The sequence below is a fragment of the Athalia rosae genome, chromosome 5 (genome assembly GCF_917208135.1).
Source record: "Athalia rosae chromosome 5, iyAthRosa1.1, whole genome shotgun sequence".
NCBI classification, from domain to species: Eukaryota; Metazoa; Arthropoda; class Insecta; order Hymenoptera; family Athaliidae; genus Athalia; species Athalia rosae.
In genome coordinates, this window is record NC_064030.1 from 887,461 (window position 1) to 904,177 (window position 16,717).

At 49.0% G+C, this 16,717-nt stretch overlaps 1 protein-coding gene across 1 annotated transcript; it reads right to left on the reverse strand.

Annotated features, from left to right (window-relative positions):
• Window positions 1–224: 224 nt before the first annotated feature.
• Window positions 225–15,560, reverse strand: LOC105691246 (leucine-rich repeat-containing protein 24-like). Its single transcript, XM_012409590.3, has 2 exons — window positions 14,279–15,560; window positions 225–2,733 (listed from the first exon to the last, which is right to left on the reverse strand). Exon 2 carries the CDS (start codon window positions 2,615–2,617, stop codon window positions 737–739), a length of 1,881 nt encoding a protein of 626 aa, XP_012265013.2. The 5' UTR covers window positions 2,618–2,733; window positions 14,279–15,560; the 3' UTR covers window positions 225–736.
• Window positions 15,561–16,717: the final 1,157 nt, after the last annotated feature.

The following is a 16,717-nucleotide window of genomic DNA, read 5'->3' on the forward strand; positions in this document are numbered from 1 at the left end:
CAACCCGTCCCTCCTTCTGTTTTTCAAATTCGTTTTCAACTTTTGTAACGTCGGTCTTCTTGAGCTTCGTCGTCACGGTCCGACTCCGTATGCATATATCGGACCCGTATCGATTCGCTTGTCGGTTTTCTATAATCGGTGTGATTATTGTAGATAAAATTCAATCATTTTATTAATTGACAAAGCGTTCATAGTAAATACTGATGTATGTGTAGTAACAAATATTTACATATAATATATATTATTTATGTTTAACAAACTAGTGATACATTGTTCAAATGAATGAAAGATAATTTCTCCAATCGTATTATATAATATATATATAATATATATATTCATATACTCTATTTTACTAATTATTAGTTGCTTATTAAATTTAATTTTGGTTTTTTTTTGTTTTTTTTTTGGGTTTTTTTCTTGTATTTTTTTGCTTTTACTCTTATTCATATTTTTGGTTTTGGTTTTGTTTCATTTTTGTTTAATCGAGAAATTATGAAATATTTACAATGAGACGTTCTTCTCCCGCTATAATATATATGCTCTCTTTTTTTATTTTTACTCCAATCTCTTACTCATCCTCCTACTTTTCTTTAAACTAACAAATATTAGGACAGCCGATTAAATTGTATACACATCGCGCTTACGTATATCATACGAAACGGATATAATATAACGTAGACGCATATACACACCCCACTTTTTCTACACACGTCGCACACTTTACACTTGAGTTTTGTTACAGAGAAACAAATTCGATAGGTGGCTGAATGAGCAGGGAAGGTGGGGGCGGAGATAATCGGAGATCGGGGTCCGTTAGGGAAAAAGTTGAGCTTCCGGTCGCCGTTACTCTGGGCCCCATATTGTCGTAGGGTGAGCTGAGGTCTGACACGCGGAGAGGTCTTCGCGGCAGAGTCGCGAATCCCGAGAGGATCGACGTCGTCGGTATCGGCGGAGGGGGGCCGCTCGATTTATCGGAGATGCTCGCGTGGACCGGGATATCCAAGAGGTCCGGGTAACGACGTTCCCCGTCTTGAGCCAGCGAAACGGATATGAAAATATTACCAAAAACCCCGGCGGGCAGGATACTGGTGGTGAATTCCGGGGGTGGCGGAAAGACTTGAGGCAGCTGGCTGTGGATGTCCCTGCAGTGCCTCTCGATCGTCACGTTTACCGGTGGGTCGCAGAGCGAAGAGCTTCTCTCGGCGAGTTCGAGGTCACCCGGGCTACTGACCGCCTCCAGACTGGCTCGTCCGCTTATTCTCTCGTTCGTGGTGGTGGTGAGCGACAAATCCAGCAGCTTCTTCTCCTGGTCCCCGAAACTGGCGCTGCCCTGTAGCTTGACCTTTTTGCGTTTACTCTTCTGACGAGAACCGCATAAACATACCGCGAGCAGTACGGCGAGGAGCGACGCGCAAAGAGCGGCCGCACCGCCCCCGGCCAGACTCACCCAGAGCAACCAGGTGTCCGTTTGGGATAACGTCGGGGCCGTGTAGACCCTCGGTATTACGATACTTATCGCGTCTTTCGCCACCCCGGCGACGTTGCTCGCCACGCAGCTGTATTCGCCTGCGTCCGAATCGCTGGCGTTGTAGAGCGTCACGTTGTTCCACTTGCGGAACCCGTTGTAAGTCTCCTCGGTGACGAATACCTGGTCACCGCGAGTCACGTTGAGAGGACTGCCGTTGAATTGCCACCACACCTCGGGCTCCGGGTCTCCCGTTACCATGCACGCGAGGCTCAGGTTACCGCTCATTTCTTCCTGGAATGAATTCGCCGTGACGAGAGCTTCCGGTCCGCAGGCGAACTCCTGGGGCTTCACGTCCTCCCAACGACGACCCTCGAGGCGCGACGGAGACTCGCATTTTTGGGGAGCCGAGTACAAGCGGTTGGGGGTGATCCACGAACGCATTTTCCGAAGGCGACAGTCGCAGCTCCACGGGTTCCCGTCGAGACTCAGCGTCTTGAGGTGAATCAACGGGAGGAACGTCAATGCCTCGACGTACTCGAGGTGATTACCCTCGAGCCTGAGAGTCTCGAGTCCTGTGACTCGTGCGAACGCCTGGTTGTGAATCTCGTTCAGGGAGCACCGTTGCAGCTCGAGGTTCCTGAGATGCGGGAGATCCGGGAACTGGGGTCCCGTAAGTTTTACGAGCTTGTTCCCGCTCAGGATCAATATCCTCAGTCTCTCGTTGCCAAGAAATGTATCGGGGTGGAGGGTCTCGATGAGGTTATCCGATAGGTCGACCTCCACGAGGATACCGAGATCCCTGAAGGCGTCCTTGTCGATTTTCGATATACCGGCGTTCCTCAGGAACACGCGTTGCAGATTCAGGAGACCCGCGCGATTGAACATGTCCGCGTGAAGCGAAAGGATTTTGTTACCGGAGAGGTCCAGCACCTGCATATCCGGGTCCAGGGAAGCGGGGAGCGTGGTCAGCCCCGCGTCGGGGCAAAGCGCTGACTTTTTACCGGAAGTCCACTTGCAGCGACAAACGGCCGGGCAGTCCGTCCAGTCGGGAAACGCTACCGCCGATGACAGGAGCGTAAAACTCGCGATCAGAATAAAGAGAGCGAGGAGAATCCGCCCCCGAAGAGGGTGGGCATGCGTCACGCACATAACCCGCGTTAGGCTTCACCCGAGTTAAAAATCAAATACTTCTCCCGGCACACCGACTTCCAATTCCAGGCCATCCGCGGATACTTTGACCCTCGTGGACGAAGAGTCTCACGAAACTGCGAACAGACAAGACAATTCATCGTTAATACGAAGAACAATTAACCACTTGAGTTGGATTATTATCGAATTACGTTGAAATCGTAGCATAATCTAGTCGACGGATTCGTTCGCGTTACTGACAATGAGATCGAATGCGATCAGAATATACAAACACAGTATATTAAAAAATGTTGATTTATGACCCAAAAATCAAAAAATCCGAAGTAGTATCCCTTGTTTTATTTCGGTTTTGAGGTCAAGAATAAAATATTTATTTTTTTATATATTCTCATGTATTTTGAGTCCAGGAATCCCAATGCACAAATTAAATTGGTCTATCTCTAAAATTGGATGATTTATTTAATTAAATGATGTATTTATTTAATTGAAAATGATTTTTTTCTGCTCAAAAATCGATTTTTTTTTGGGTTTTTCGAAAGTAATCTCACGTATAATCAGCTCAGGAATCCAAATCTGAAAGCCAAAATCATCCACTCATGCAATCGATCGAGTAATCATCAATTACTCGCTGTTGGGAGCAGAAAAATTAAGACATATCGATTGGTTTTAGTCGTAGACCCACTTTGAATCGTCGCAATCCATGCTTGCGTCGAAATATTCGAATTTCTCGATCTACAAGGGACCTAAACTGGAGTCAGGTAGCCACGGGTGCGCGGTTTGTTGTGGGGCGCGACCTCTGCTCAGCCCCGAAGGTGACGTCTCATAACAAAACGCTACGCTGCTGGCTACCTGACTCCAGCAAAGTTCGGGCTTGCTGGTAGATTGAGAAATTCGAATATTTCGACCCATGCATGGATTGCGATGAAAACAAAGTGAGTCTACGACTGAAACCAATCGACATATCTTAATTTTTCTGCTCTCAACAGCGAATAATTGATGATTACTCGATCGATTGCATGAGTAGATGATTTTGGCTTTCAGATTTGGATTCCTGAGCTGATTATACGTGAGATTACTCTTGAAGAACCAAAAAAAAAAATCGATTTTTTGGCCAGAAGTGAAGTAGTTTAAAAATTGATTGTATTATACTTTTCTGATGTATTTTGACCTCGGGAATCCGAATCTGAAAGAAAAATTGATCTATCTCTGAAATTGACCGAGTTATCGCTAATTTTCAGCTTTTTGGGGTCAAAAATAAAAAATTCATTTTTTAGTCTATCTTAGTGTAATTTGAGCTCAGGAATCCGAATCCGAAAGAAAAATTGATCTATCTGCAAAAATGACCGAGTTATCCCCATTTTTTCGCGATTTTTGGCATAAATTTGAGGATATCTCGAAGGGAAAAAATCGCAGCTCAATTTGGACAACGGATTCGTGTTCCTGAGGTCAAAATACATAAGAAAAGTGCCATACGATCAATTTTAAAAAATAAAAATTTTTGGCCAAAATTTGAAAAAATCGTAAGGGGTACCCCTTGGAAAAATCTCAAATTTTGGCCAAAAATTTTTATTTTTTAAAATTGATCGTATGGCACTTTTCTTATGTATTTTGACCTCAGGAACACGAATCCGTTGTCCAAATTGAGCTGCGATTTTTTCCCTTCGAGATATCCTCAAATTTGTACCAAAAAATGCAAAAAAATGGGGATAACTCGATCATTTTTGCAGATGCATCAATTTTTCTTTCGGATTCGGATTCCTGAGCTCAAATTACATTCAGATAGACTAAAAAATCAATTTTTAATTTTCGACCCCAAAAAGCTGAAAATTGGCGATAACTCGGACAATTTTGAAGATAGGTTAATTTTTCTTTCAGATTTGGATTTCTGAGGTCAAAATACGTAAGAAAAGCATATTAAACCCAGTTAAAACAATGATTTATTTTTCGGCCAAAAATCATCTCCTTTCTCCTGTGATATTTTCATTTATTCTCACGTATTTTGAGCTGAGGGATTCGCATTTGCTGACTGAATCGGCGAGTTCAAACAGTTTATCGAATTCTCAATTAATGCAGTCAAATTCGCAAGAATCCCAAGACTTTACTTCTTGTGGTTATCCAAAATTCTGGAATGATTCGTGTGAATGGCTGCTGATGTATTTTGAGTCCGTTCCGAATGATTTCTTTTTATTCTAAGTTCCCCCGGTAATCAGTCGTAAGTTTCTCCGTGTCAAAGAAAGGCTTTCAAGTTCATTATTCCCAGGGTCGATCAATTCGCTGACCGAAAAATAATGTTCTCCTCACGTCGCAATGGGAATCACTCCGCATCGCGAGGGTGAGGACAATTCGTTCGTCGTTATTAAATTTCCATCGATTGTAGAATTTCCGTTCATATTTCTGGGTGGGATTCCGCGAGGCTCGAGCGAACACGTCTGTTTTAAGATAGGATACGTATGATTCGGGGCGCACGTGACGGGATGGGTTAATTGAATCTGGCGGAGCAGCGATGTTTGGGGTCGACCGTGATTAATTTTATTTCGCCGACGCATGCATCGCGGTCGGAACCGCCGGACGCGTTTCAGGCTCACAAGGTTCAGACCGAGTTTGAGTGCGGAGTGCGGTTTGTAGCTCCGTCACGTGCGGAAACTTTGTTTAAATTGGCGTCGAGATTTCGGGGCCGACCACTCGAGGGAATTGCTGCACCGGTAGGTCGAAGGGACAAACAGAAAACTTTGTACGCCCTGTCCCTTCGGGGCGAAGGAGCGCGCGATTTTTATTTTTCCTCCCCATTCCTTTGTGTTTCTTTCAGTTCTCCTCTCCGTTCTTGTTTCGTATCGTCTCTTTATAATTAGTTATACTTCACAGCTGTCCGCCTCTCCCGTTGTTTCGCGACTCCCGACCCCGTTGTTTATCGTAATATCTCTTCCGTTCGTGCTGATTAATTATTCCGCGAACTCCCGAACAGTGGCGGTGCGGCGGTCGAGATAAAGGGGGACGGGACGAGGGGGTGAGTCGACTCCGTCGAGCGAATCGGAGTTGGATATCGTCGCGAGGTTGGTTCAAAATTCGAAACACATAGGTATATGTATACAGGCGGGGCTCTCCGTGTAACGGGATTAATCTTTACCTCCGTCTCCCGATACGAGGTTGCGAGTCGGGGACGGGACGGGCTCTAATCGAGGGTCGGACGACGTCTGGTACGGCGGACGCGGCATGGCGGGTCCAGAGAATCCGGCATTTGCGACGGAAATGGTCCAGGGCTAGGCGGTATCCTTGCGCGAGGGATTCTCGGGCTGCGGGGGTTGGAAACGCGCGCGATGATGTTTTAAGGTTTAACGCTACCGGCTCGGCTAACGTATGAGGGTCTTAACGGTGGCTTGTTATACGGGACCTAAATCATGCGAGGGGAAAAAAAACGGAATCGTTGCGGAAAAGGTCGCGAAGGAGGTAGAAAAAATAAAGAGAAAAACGGAACGAACGAAAGAAGAAAAGTTCTACTTCCAAAGTCCGTACTCCGCATACGTTCGCAACGAGGTGCGATAAGCGCTTTCAACGTCAAGTTTTCTCTCTCTATTTTCTTTTCATCGCTAATCGAATAGATGCGTTTCACTCTGATTTTTTTTCCAACTTTGGATTTCAGAAGCAATAGAAGTACATCCCTACATACATCGACAAATAGGAGTACCCGAGCTACCGGTGTAGGCGTCCGATTATATCGTTACGCAAGCACGCGATGTGCCTCGAAACCTTTTCAATTTCAATCCCGCGCACACGGCCTCCACCCCCCCGTACGCGTACTCCTTTCGTTCGTACGACTATTAAATGGAAAAATTTTCACGCTTCGAAACCGAAGCTTTTATCTCGATCGGATTCCCGACAATCTAGCGGTCGCTTGTTGTTTTATACTTGCGCAACGAACGCCGCGTTGCGGTTCGTTCGTTCGTTCGTTCGTTCGTTCGTTCGCACTCCCCCTTTTTCAGCACTCGCGCGAGGGATGAAAAATATAATCGGGCGCGCGGCTCGTACACGATTCGGCGGAGGCGAAATCTGTTCCTCGAACCGCTTGAATTCATTTCGCATGATTTGCCAACCGTTCAATAATTAGCAACCAATTACAAAGTTCGCCTCACCGAGACTCGCGGGGTAATCCGTCATCCACGTGCCGCGGTCCTCGGACCGTTGGAAGCGGTTTCGTCTTACGGTCGAGGAATTTCAAGTCGCGAGCGGTTAGTCCGTGACGCCGGGTCTTAACTCCGGGATTCTCTCGAAGTTGTCTGACTTTTATTCCCGGCGATATTTCACCCCCGGGGTCGGGAGGCGTTTGAGAAGAGGAAAGGGATCACGTGCGGGGTGTCGGGGCCGTGTCTCAAGTTTCAACTGCTATGCCCGCATATTTTTTATAGGGTCACGTCCGTTACGCCCAAGTGTGCATACCGTCCTTTTTTCGTTTCTCTCTCTCCCTCTCTCTCTCTGTTTTCCGTGTCTTTTTTTCTGATCTTTTTATTTTTATCAGAACACTCGCCCTTATACTCCATGTAAAACGTGACGCCTATTTTGTCCGCTTTATTCCTCCTCCGAAGACCGTCGTCGCATGCATACCTAAAGCTAAATCTCCACCCTCGCCCCGCGAAGTCGTTCCTTCCCCTCCCTCCCTCCTTGCCCCGAAAAGGTTGTACTACTTAGTCCGGTAATTCAATTTTCGACGACCATCTATCCGATTTCCCGTACGACGTTAAGCCGCGCTTGAATCATGACGAAAACTAAGCGACCGCGGTCCGTGTTCGTGACGAGCGAAGGAATTTGACATCACGCGAATCGTTCTTCCAGCTTCTGGTAATGCGGCTCATGCCAAAGGCATATAACGCGAAGTCCCTCCGCTGCCGATGGGTAAATATTTTCCATGAAATTCGGCCGCGTCGCCTGGTAGAAAATGTGATTTATCCAAGGTTAATAAACGGAAATTATCTGGAGCGAAAACATCGTTATAATTCAAGTACCGCCGCTGGTAATTAGGTGCACAAAAATCCGGCATAGCGTGCACGTATATCGTCGTTAAAAGGTCAAAGTGCTCCCGGTAGACCGTCTCTAATTGTATCCATAAAAACGACACGCGAAACCCTATTTTGCGGTTTGCACTACATACCTATAGGTACGGCGTACCACCTATATACGCCGAGCGAAGCGGGAGTACCTACCCCGTCGACGCTCGGCGAATTAACCGCACGCTACACACGCGTGCTGAAAATCAACGCCGCTCATTACCCGAGGACGCGTGAAACGCTCGTAACGACGATTTACTCGGAGGGTGTTCGTTGGCGCGAGCCTCGGATGCGTAACGGCGATAACGATAATAATAAAAATGACAATAACAGCGAGGGTATCGCAATCGTCGCAACAATCGTCAAAAAAGGTAACACCGAGCGGGGCTGAAAGGCGGCAGGAGAAATTTCCGGGATTTTATAACAACCGCACGCGGGCAGCGGAGAAGCGTAGAAGGGTGCATTACGCGCGCGGTGTGTCGGTAGTGAAAAAAATAAGCGAAGCGAAACGGAACGGAGGCGGAGACGCCGGGAGGGTTCGGGAATCGGGACCTTACCGGGGAGGAGGGAAGAAGAAGTCCGCGTGGCTGAAATTTTCGGTCTACCGCACACGTCGATACACACGAAGCGTGTGTATCCTCGTCGTATGAGCTACACGGAGGTACTCGCTACCTGCGGATGTGCTCGGCGGAACGCTTAGGCGCGTGAAATAATAATAATAACAAGGTACGGCACGATTCAACCCTTAAGACATTGTGCTCGCGCACGTGAATCGGTAGGTGTGTTTTTCCGCCGATTATCGCAGCGCGGACGCGAGAGGGATGAACACGTACGTCGGTAGGTACGTGTTTTGCGGGAAAATTTATTTTCTATACTCCGATGGATATACGTATGTACGTGTAGGACATGACGTCGGTTCGTCGAAAGGGATTTAGCGGGAACAAGCGGAGCGCAACGGAGGGAATGTAATTTAATTTCTTTTGTTCGTCCGACCTCGACGACCCCCCCCCCCCGAAAATCAAACATCGAAAATAAATGAAGCAGATTTCCGCTTATAATTGTTTCGCTTCTGCTTTATTTTTGGCTCGTTAGTCACTTTCTGATTCCCCGTATCGCATGATTCCGCAGCGGGGCCGGCGATTCGAGCGGCGAGTGGCGAAGCCGCTGCGGGGGGGCCGGAGAGGGTGCAAATTTCTGTCAAACTTGACGACTCGGTCGATTAGCTGACCCGGCGGGGGCTCCCGTTGTTCAATTTGTCGCTGGGAAAGGGCGCGCTGCACACCCGAATGCTTCGACTTCGCGTGGGTAGGTAGAGGCGGGTACTCGCCGAAAGTTGTCGACGTATTTCGCAAATAGGGATTTTTTTTTTTTTTCCCCCCCGAGGGTCGAATGCCGTTACGGTAGAACGGACACGCGCGCCCGAATTTTCACGTGCGGCCAAAACCTCCCTTCGCCTACCGCGCGCAATACCCGCACACGCGAATATATTACAACGCCGCGTCACCGTAGAGCCGCCCTTGTACCTATGGGTACAGGTATAGCCGCACAGCTATCCCGTGCGTATCAAACGCAAACATGTATTTATAATGTATGCATATTTATGTTATACCTACACGCGACGTCGATTCACGAGTGATTAATCGCCGGGGGATATTCGCGACACTTTTGACTCGTCGGTGACGCAGATTTTTGACGTTATTACAAGACCCCGAACGACGGGACGTCCGTTGGCGGAATATAGTGTGACAAAAGTAGGGGGGGCGGGGGGGATGGGGGGCGGGAACCATAAAGGCAAACGGGAATTGACGTTTCAACGTAGCCTTTCATTTTCAGAGAATCTTTCCCTTTGATTATGTCATACCTGGAGATTGGATTGAACGGACGAATTTATTTACCAGCTTGTTAGCCGAAACTGGCGAGAGAAAAAAAGGTGAAATAAATGAAACGAAAAAAAGAGAGAGAGAATTTTTTAGGTAAACAGGTGTTTCGTGCGATACGTTTTACTTGTATCGGCTCGCTATTGAATATCGTCGGACTCGCGCGGTATTTCCTGGTCCCTCTTTAGCGAACAAGCGGCCGTCAGGGTATGGTCATTCCGAGTAACGATGGAATATATGGAGACCCAACCTGCAACCCCGACAGCGCCGGTTATCACCCTCGTAATAACTTATGCATAAATTCGCGGGACTTTGGGGGTGAATGGAAATGGAAATGAAAACGGGGCGGGGGGATCGGTGGTAGCGCGTCGCAGGTCGCAGGAATTTGAGAAATCTTCCGTCCCCGACCCAACTTTTGATTTTACGATCTTTAATTGTCGCAACGGCTCTCGATTCGAAGCGGGGGGGGGGGGGGGGGGGGGGGGAGGGGTGGCTGTAAGTTATTCGCGGAATGCTACTGAGAAATTTGGCTCTCCGCTGGGTGGTAACGAGTCGGTAAAGCCAAAAACCGATTCGGATTCGCGAAGCTTCCAAAAGCTAGCGGCTAATCCGTTGGGAAGGGATTATAATTCTCTCTACTCAGCGCGAACGGAGAACACCGAAGCCTGAGTAGCGAGAGAGCTGGATGTAAAAGCGGAGGTAGGTAGGTACGACGGGAGGCGCGAACGAAAAGGGAAAAGCTAAAAGTTTTCCAACGTCAAAGTTATTTATTGAGAAATTCGGGGGGCCAATTTAGGAGGGATACGCCGCGGTCGTAATCGCATATATATACCTATATTCAACGTGTACACGCGTAGGTGTTACGCATTCGTAGGAAGAGGGGTGCGGGTATACGGCGAGGATTCCGAGTCCCCGGTCCCGAGTCCGCGCGTCGCGGTTGAGAGTGTCTCGAAAGGCCTCTCTGGAACGGCATTTTTTATTTATACCTGTAAAACGCACGGATGTCGGCTAAGGCCCGTGACGTAATGGGGAAACGACGTACGCTTCCGTTTCACCCGCGTCCCGGGAACTACTCCGCAAACCCGAACGATTCCGGGACGCGGGGTGGCGAACAAAAGCCGTCTGCTGCTGCAAGAGTAAAATGGCTAGAGGTCGTCGCTGCGACTATACCTGCGTTCGTGCCACGTCCGCGACAATTTAGATTTTCCTTTATACAAAACCGAGCTAAATTGCCCGACTCACTTTCCGCTCACTGATTTCTCTACTTTGCGTGCGACGCGGATTTTTTTTCTCTCTTCTCTTCGCTCGTTCGTTGTTTGTTTTCGCATACGTCTTACCGGAGGGGGTCGCGGGAGGTCATTCGACCGCTGCCGATTCGGGGCATGGGACCCCGAATCGTAGATCTCACTCGGAATCAAAAACGAGCTCTCCGCCGCAACGCCGTGAACCAGATAAAATATATTCTTTTTGAAATTTTTCCTCCAGCGTCGTCGCTCCGCCGAGACCGCCAGAGGTGCCTCTAACTTAATCATCAAACGCGTTTCTTCCCCGCCCAGTTTACCTTCACCTCTGCACATGGCACCTGTACGACAAGACGCCACTCGCGTCGAGTTTTTCGCGAAAGGAGAGATAGCGCGAAATTCGCGACGAATTAATCGGTCGGCGGTGGATTTTCGGCGATAATATATTTAACGGTCTGGCGCCCCCCTGCTTCTCTCGGTCCTCGTTTCCCAGTGGACTCGAAGGATGAAGTTTTTAGAATCGCGGTGCAACAGCGGCGGCGAGGAGACCATCGGATTTATTGCCGAGAAAAGTTTTCCCCGTGTAAATTAACAGGCTGTAACTAACAACGGTGTAAAACCTGAGCTCTGCGGAAGAGAGCGACGTATATATACGTATACCTATACCGGCAGGGCTGGAACCGGGTCTGCATACTTTAACACCTTTCGCATTGTCGGGGTACGGGCAACTTTAACTACTCAGCGTCGCGTGCGGGTAGTAAAATGACACGAAGTAAATTAAAACTAGGCTCGTTTCTCTCCTACGAACGTTGGTACGGCGTAATTCGCTCGAATCGAAGCGAAAAGGAACAAGGGGAAAAAGGAATCGGCCCCGACGAACGGTTCCGAGTATCGTCGACGGGTCGGTGCGCGAGTGCGGGGTACTAATATTTGCGGGAGGTCGCTCTTTGTTCTTCCGCAGCGCACGGACTCTCGATTTATAACAGTGCCGAACTAGACTACGTTCGACGTCGTTTTTCAGCTCGTGCGATGTCCTTAGTTTCCCAGTTCCTTCCTCACTCTTGCCCGGCTGCACTCTTTTGTAATTGGGTTAGTTGCTAAGTAAGAAATATCATCGGGTTTATCGAGTGAGAATCTCAGCGAAGACCTGCATCAGCTTTCGCCGATTTTTCTTACCTCTCGGCTGACTTCCCCCGGCTTATTTTCGCCAAAGTACCTACATGGTATATATACCCGTGAGAATTATGGCCTCTTTATTTTATTATTATACGAATATTCTTTTTTTGAGCGGCGGAGGCAGCTCTTCACTTCCCCGACCGCCGTACGACCTCGCGTATCATGCAGATGTAGGTAAGGCGAGAGGAAAACGAGGTTTAAAAGAGCAACGAGCCAAACACGCGTGATCCGACCATACCGACCCATCATCCCCTGGAGAGAATTTTCTTTTATTTTTCCCCTTGGTTTTTTTTTTACCCACCCCTACGTTTTATACGCGGTTTAAAAAATTGCTGAAATCTCTGTAAACGACCGAGCCATAAATCATCCCCTAACACGGGTCTTGTATTTTTACGCGCGTATAAATCATTGACAAATGTCGATGTTGCGCGGTGATTATTATTTTCTCAACATCAAAGCCACGGGTCCCGTGCCCCCGCGGCGTCCTCGTGGCAATGTCACGCATACGAATGGCACGAAAATCAGTACGGAAGCTCGATTCGGTGGCGTGGTGAGCCGTCGTTACGGTTCGGAGTCGAGGAGCAAAGGTGCTGCCGGTGGAAACCGATTCGTTATGCTAAATGATATTTACTTATACCGGCGCCGACGCGACGTTGTTCCCTTCCTGAGTTTTGGCAGCGGGTACGGAGCAACGGTTACAGTTACAGTCAAGGTTACATTCACCGCGAAGACTATGCCTCCCCGTGTATCGCCGCTGCGTTTCCACGCCGCCTCCCTCTTCCCCCCTTCCTATCCTTTCCCTCCTTCCTCCTCCCCCTCGATTCGTAACTCGCTTACAAACTATAAGGCTTGCTCTACAATACCACCGGGGAAATGTACAACGCCGGTTCGCCGTTCGAAGAAAGACGTCGACGCCGACGTCGACGTCGACGGCGAGGCGGATCCGCTCCTCGGTTTGTTGTTGTTACGTTGTAAACGCAACGCGATGTAACGTACACGTAATACGGCTCGACGAAACGAAACGGAACGAGAGGCGAGACAAGGAAATTCTCGAGGGGAGAACTCGCGCGAGTGATAAAAGACAGCTGACTGCCAACTGTTCCGAAAGCACGGAATGTCTCGGCGTTAACGAAATGCGGTCGACATCTTGAAAGACACGATCCCACGCACCCCTCCGCACCCCTCCGCACCACCTGCGACGATTTTCCCCCTACGGCCCCCTCCCCCTCCCCCCAAGACTCGTATACTCGAACCGGATGTTTCTCGACTCCTCGTCGCGGTTGTGTGTTTCTTCTATCTGTCTCGTTTGTTTTTCACCCCATCTCCGCGAGAAGAGGAATTTCCGGTTTACGCACGGATGTGCGAATATCGCTCACGCTCGATACATCCATTCGTCGGACGCTGGTCCGATGTAAAAAGTTTCGGAGAGCTCTTCTTCCCTTTTTCTTTATATCTTTTCGTCGGTTCTAGTCAAGGTCGACACTTGACGTCTTTAGATGGTAGTTAAACGGGGAGCTGTTTGAGACGACTTCGTTACCGGATCTTCCACTTTCCCGTTAGTGGCACTTACCTTAGCTGCTGCCGTAAATTAACGAGGTTTTTAGAGCAGTTTTTACGAGGCGTCATTCGATAGCGGCAGCTTGCAGGAAAATAATTATACCTATTCGCTAGGATGTTCTACGAGTACATGGATTTTATAGAAACCCCGAGTCATCGATTCGTGCTCATTATGACGAGGGTCGAACAATTTATTTACCTACGCTTTTCATCATTCGATGAGCACGACGACTCAAAATGGCGACCCAACGTGCGATGTATTATCATTGTTTTTGTTTGTCGCGAAAAACTATGTACGGTTTATTTTTTTATTTTTTATTTTTTTTTTTTACGCACGAACCAACCACGCCGGTACGTTATATTCCCGTGACCTCCGGTGCCGGGGGTAATGAGATTCGGGTGAAAAAGTGCGACAGACGGTGAACTCGGAGGGACCGCCGTGCAACGGCTTTTGAAATATAATATCGAATCTTTCGCGAGGAAACCGCTCAATATCGGGTGGTAGTCTCGTGCATATCATGGCGCGGAGTGGTGAGTTTGACACTCGACCGCACGAGAGCATATCTATTTTACTCCCCTATCTGCACCCTGTGCCACCGATGCCGATGCCGATGCCGATGCTGCACATGCGGTTAACTCGCGTCAAAAGGTATACGCCGCGTCGCATCGCGTGGCTTCTCGTATTGACGAGAGAGGAGCGAAAGAAACGGGGAAAATCGAGTGATTCGAATGAAATATAAATGCGAGGGATGATTCGTCGAGATATTCACTCACCTGCACTGGCCCAAGGGGATCGCATAGAGTTCCTCTCCCTCGCTCAACATTTAAAGACGAATGTTAACGCGATACGTTTCGCCTTCCCCGCGATGCGTTCGTCCCTCGTTTTTCCTCTTTCTTGAATTTGACATCTCTCATTGTTGCGGCGTTCCTGGAGCACGTCAGCGTCTCTCGTCCTCTGGTCCTTTCGTACTCGCGGAAAATACACCAACGGCAACGGTTTCTTCGTCGAACAATTTTCGAGGGCCGATGCGAGCTTTCGCGTCCGATTTAGACTATCGGCTATCGATTAATATTAATTCCTCGAAATTTATACACACCGGAGAGCGGTCGCTCCGACGATGAAAAAGTACGCTACAGCGATATTACCCCGCACGTTTTCAATTCCAACGGATTTTCCTTCTTTCGAATCGCGTACACAAAAAAGCGAATCGCGAATCGCCTATATAGAAATATAATCGCGTGTGCAGCAGCGATGCACCGAAAACCCGCGAGAGCCTTTTTTCATTTGGGGGGGAGTCGGAAAATCCTCGAGCTACGGTAGCTTTGGGGGTGCACCGACGACGACTCGAGTGTGTGCGATCGAGGGTATCGCGACGTCCCCTAATATTTCGCACGATGAACCCCCTTCGTCAAAACGGAGCAGGAGCAGCGGCACATCGCGATATCTCAACCACGGCCTGCACACGATTCAAACTCGCGGTACTCCGAATCGGTAAGCGATAAGCGATGACAATCTCAACTACGGCGAGCCACAAACTGCAACCCTAATCCAGGCCGGGTGCAGAACTGAGCAATGTTATCATATTTATCGATATTGCGAGGATATTTTCCGAGTCGGCGAGAGCACTCCGTACGTTTCGACGCGGCAGCAGCAGCAGTGAGTCCCGCGGACTCCCTGTCTCTTCGCCTCCCCTCCTCCCCTCCTCCCCTCCTTCTCTCGTTCCTCTCTCGGTCTCCTTCCCCTCTTCCCTATCCGCTTTCCCTATCCCGGGGGTGGAGGGAGGATGACGCAGCGTTGCCACCTTCCGCCGCACAGCTAAGAGGGCTCCACCGACGAATTCCGGGGGCGTTCAATGAAATACCCTATTTCTCTCTCTCTCTCCTCCTCTCTCCTCCCTTCTCTGTCCTCTTCCCCGTCCTCCCTCTTCGCCTCTAACTGCCAGCTAACGTTGCCTGACTGCCCGACTGCCGCGACAGCGACCTTTTGCCGTCATCCTTTTTAACTTTATTTTAAAACACTTATCTGCGTTTCTAATTCCAGCGAATCTTCCTACCTGCTGACTTTGCCGTTTCTCCTCAGCACCGCGCCACCCCTCCTCCCTCCCCCCCCTCCCTCCTCCCCCCAGTGACGGACGAGTGTCTCCGTTCCGTTAAGCTCGACGGTGACTGGGGGGCTTTTTTCACCCGAGTCCCGACGTAGCTGCTACCCTTATACCCTGGCTAACCACCGTCACACCGCACAGCGACGAGCCTGCGGTTCAGGTCGAGTTTCGGCACGGGGAGAAATGGAATATCGCTCCTTTATGTACCGAACTGCCGACCCCCCCCCCCCCCCCGCCGCTGCCATCGGTGAACCGGATATCTGGATGGAAGATAAAAGGAGAAGACTTGATTCTTTTTTTTTTTTTTTGTTCGGGGTTTTTTTTTCCACCGCGTTAAACGCGATCACGAGGACTCCGGTACTCCGGTACTCCGGTGCGCTCTCAGCCTCCAACCCTCGGCCCTCGACTCCGCGCGATGATTTCATCCGCGTGGAGATAAGAAATCGTTTTTAAATTGGATATACAACGAGACACCGCAAACGGTGAAGGGAACGAGGGCTTCGCCGCGAATATACGTATGCGGGGAAAGTGTTGCCGCTCGCGCCGCTGCTACTGCGGAATAGCGCTAGCGGTGTGCTTTTAGGCACGTAATGTAGAAACGTTGTTATTAAAATTTCGCCGACGTATAATAACACACCTTTTGCCTTTTCTCTTCTCGCAACCTTATTCTCCGCTCCTTTTCGTTTATTTATTTTTTTCACTCTCACCGCACCGCCCACGGATATGACGACGATGATAACGCGAAGCGGCGATTATTCAAACGGAAAGTAGATTAGCGGAGATTTATTTTCCATTCATCGGCGTCTCGGAGCTCGGAGCTCGGAGCTCGGAGGTATACGGGAGCGAATAATTATTACGCGCGAAATGAAAACTCTACCCGCATCGAGAATAAATATGAATTCCGGTAATTTGTACACATCGAACGAAGGCTCGTGTGTTTCTCCAAGTTCAAAGGATTCCGAGGCGCGATGCTCGCACCGCAGACGGTACACCTGTACGAATTATTATACCCATGCGTGCGGTATATCTGTACGGTGTAACTAGAAATTTAATTGAATGATATTAATAATTTAGTCGAGCCTTCGTGCAGCGAGAGCGGCACTAGCAGCAG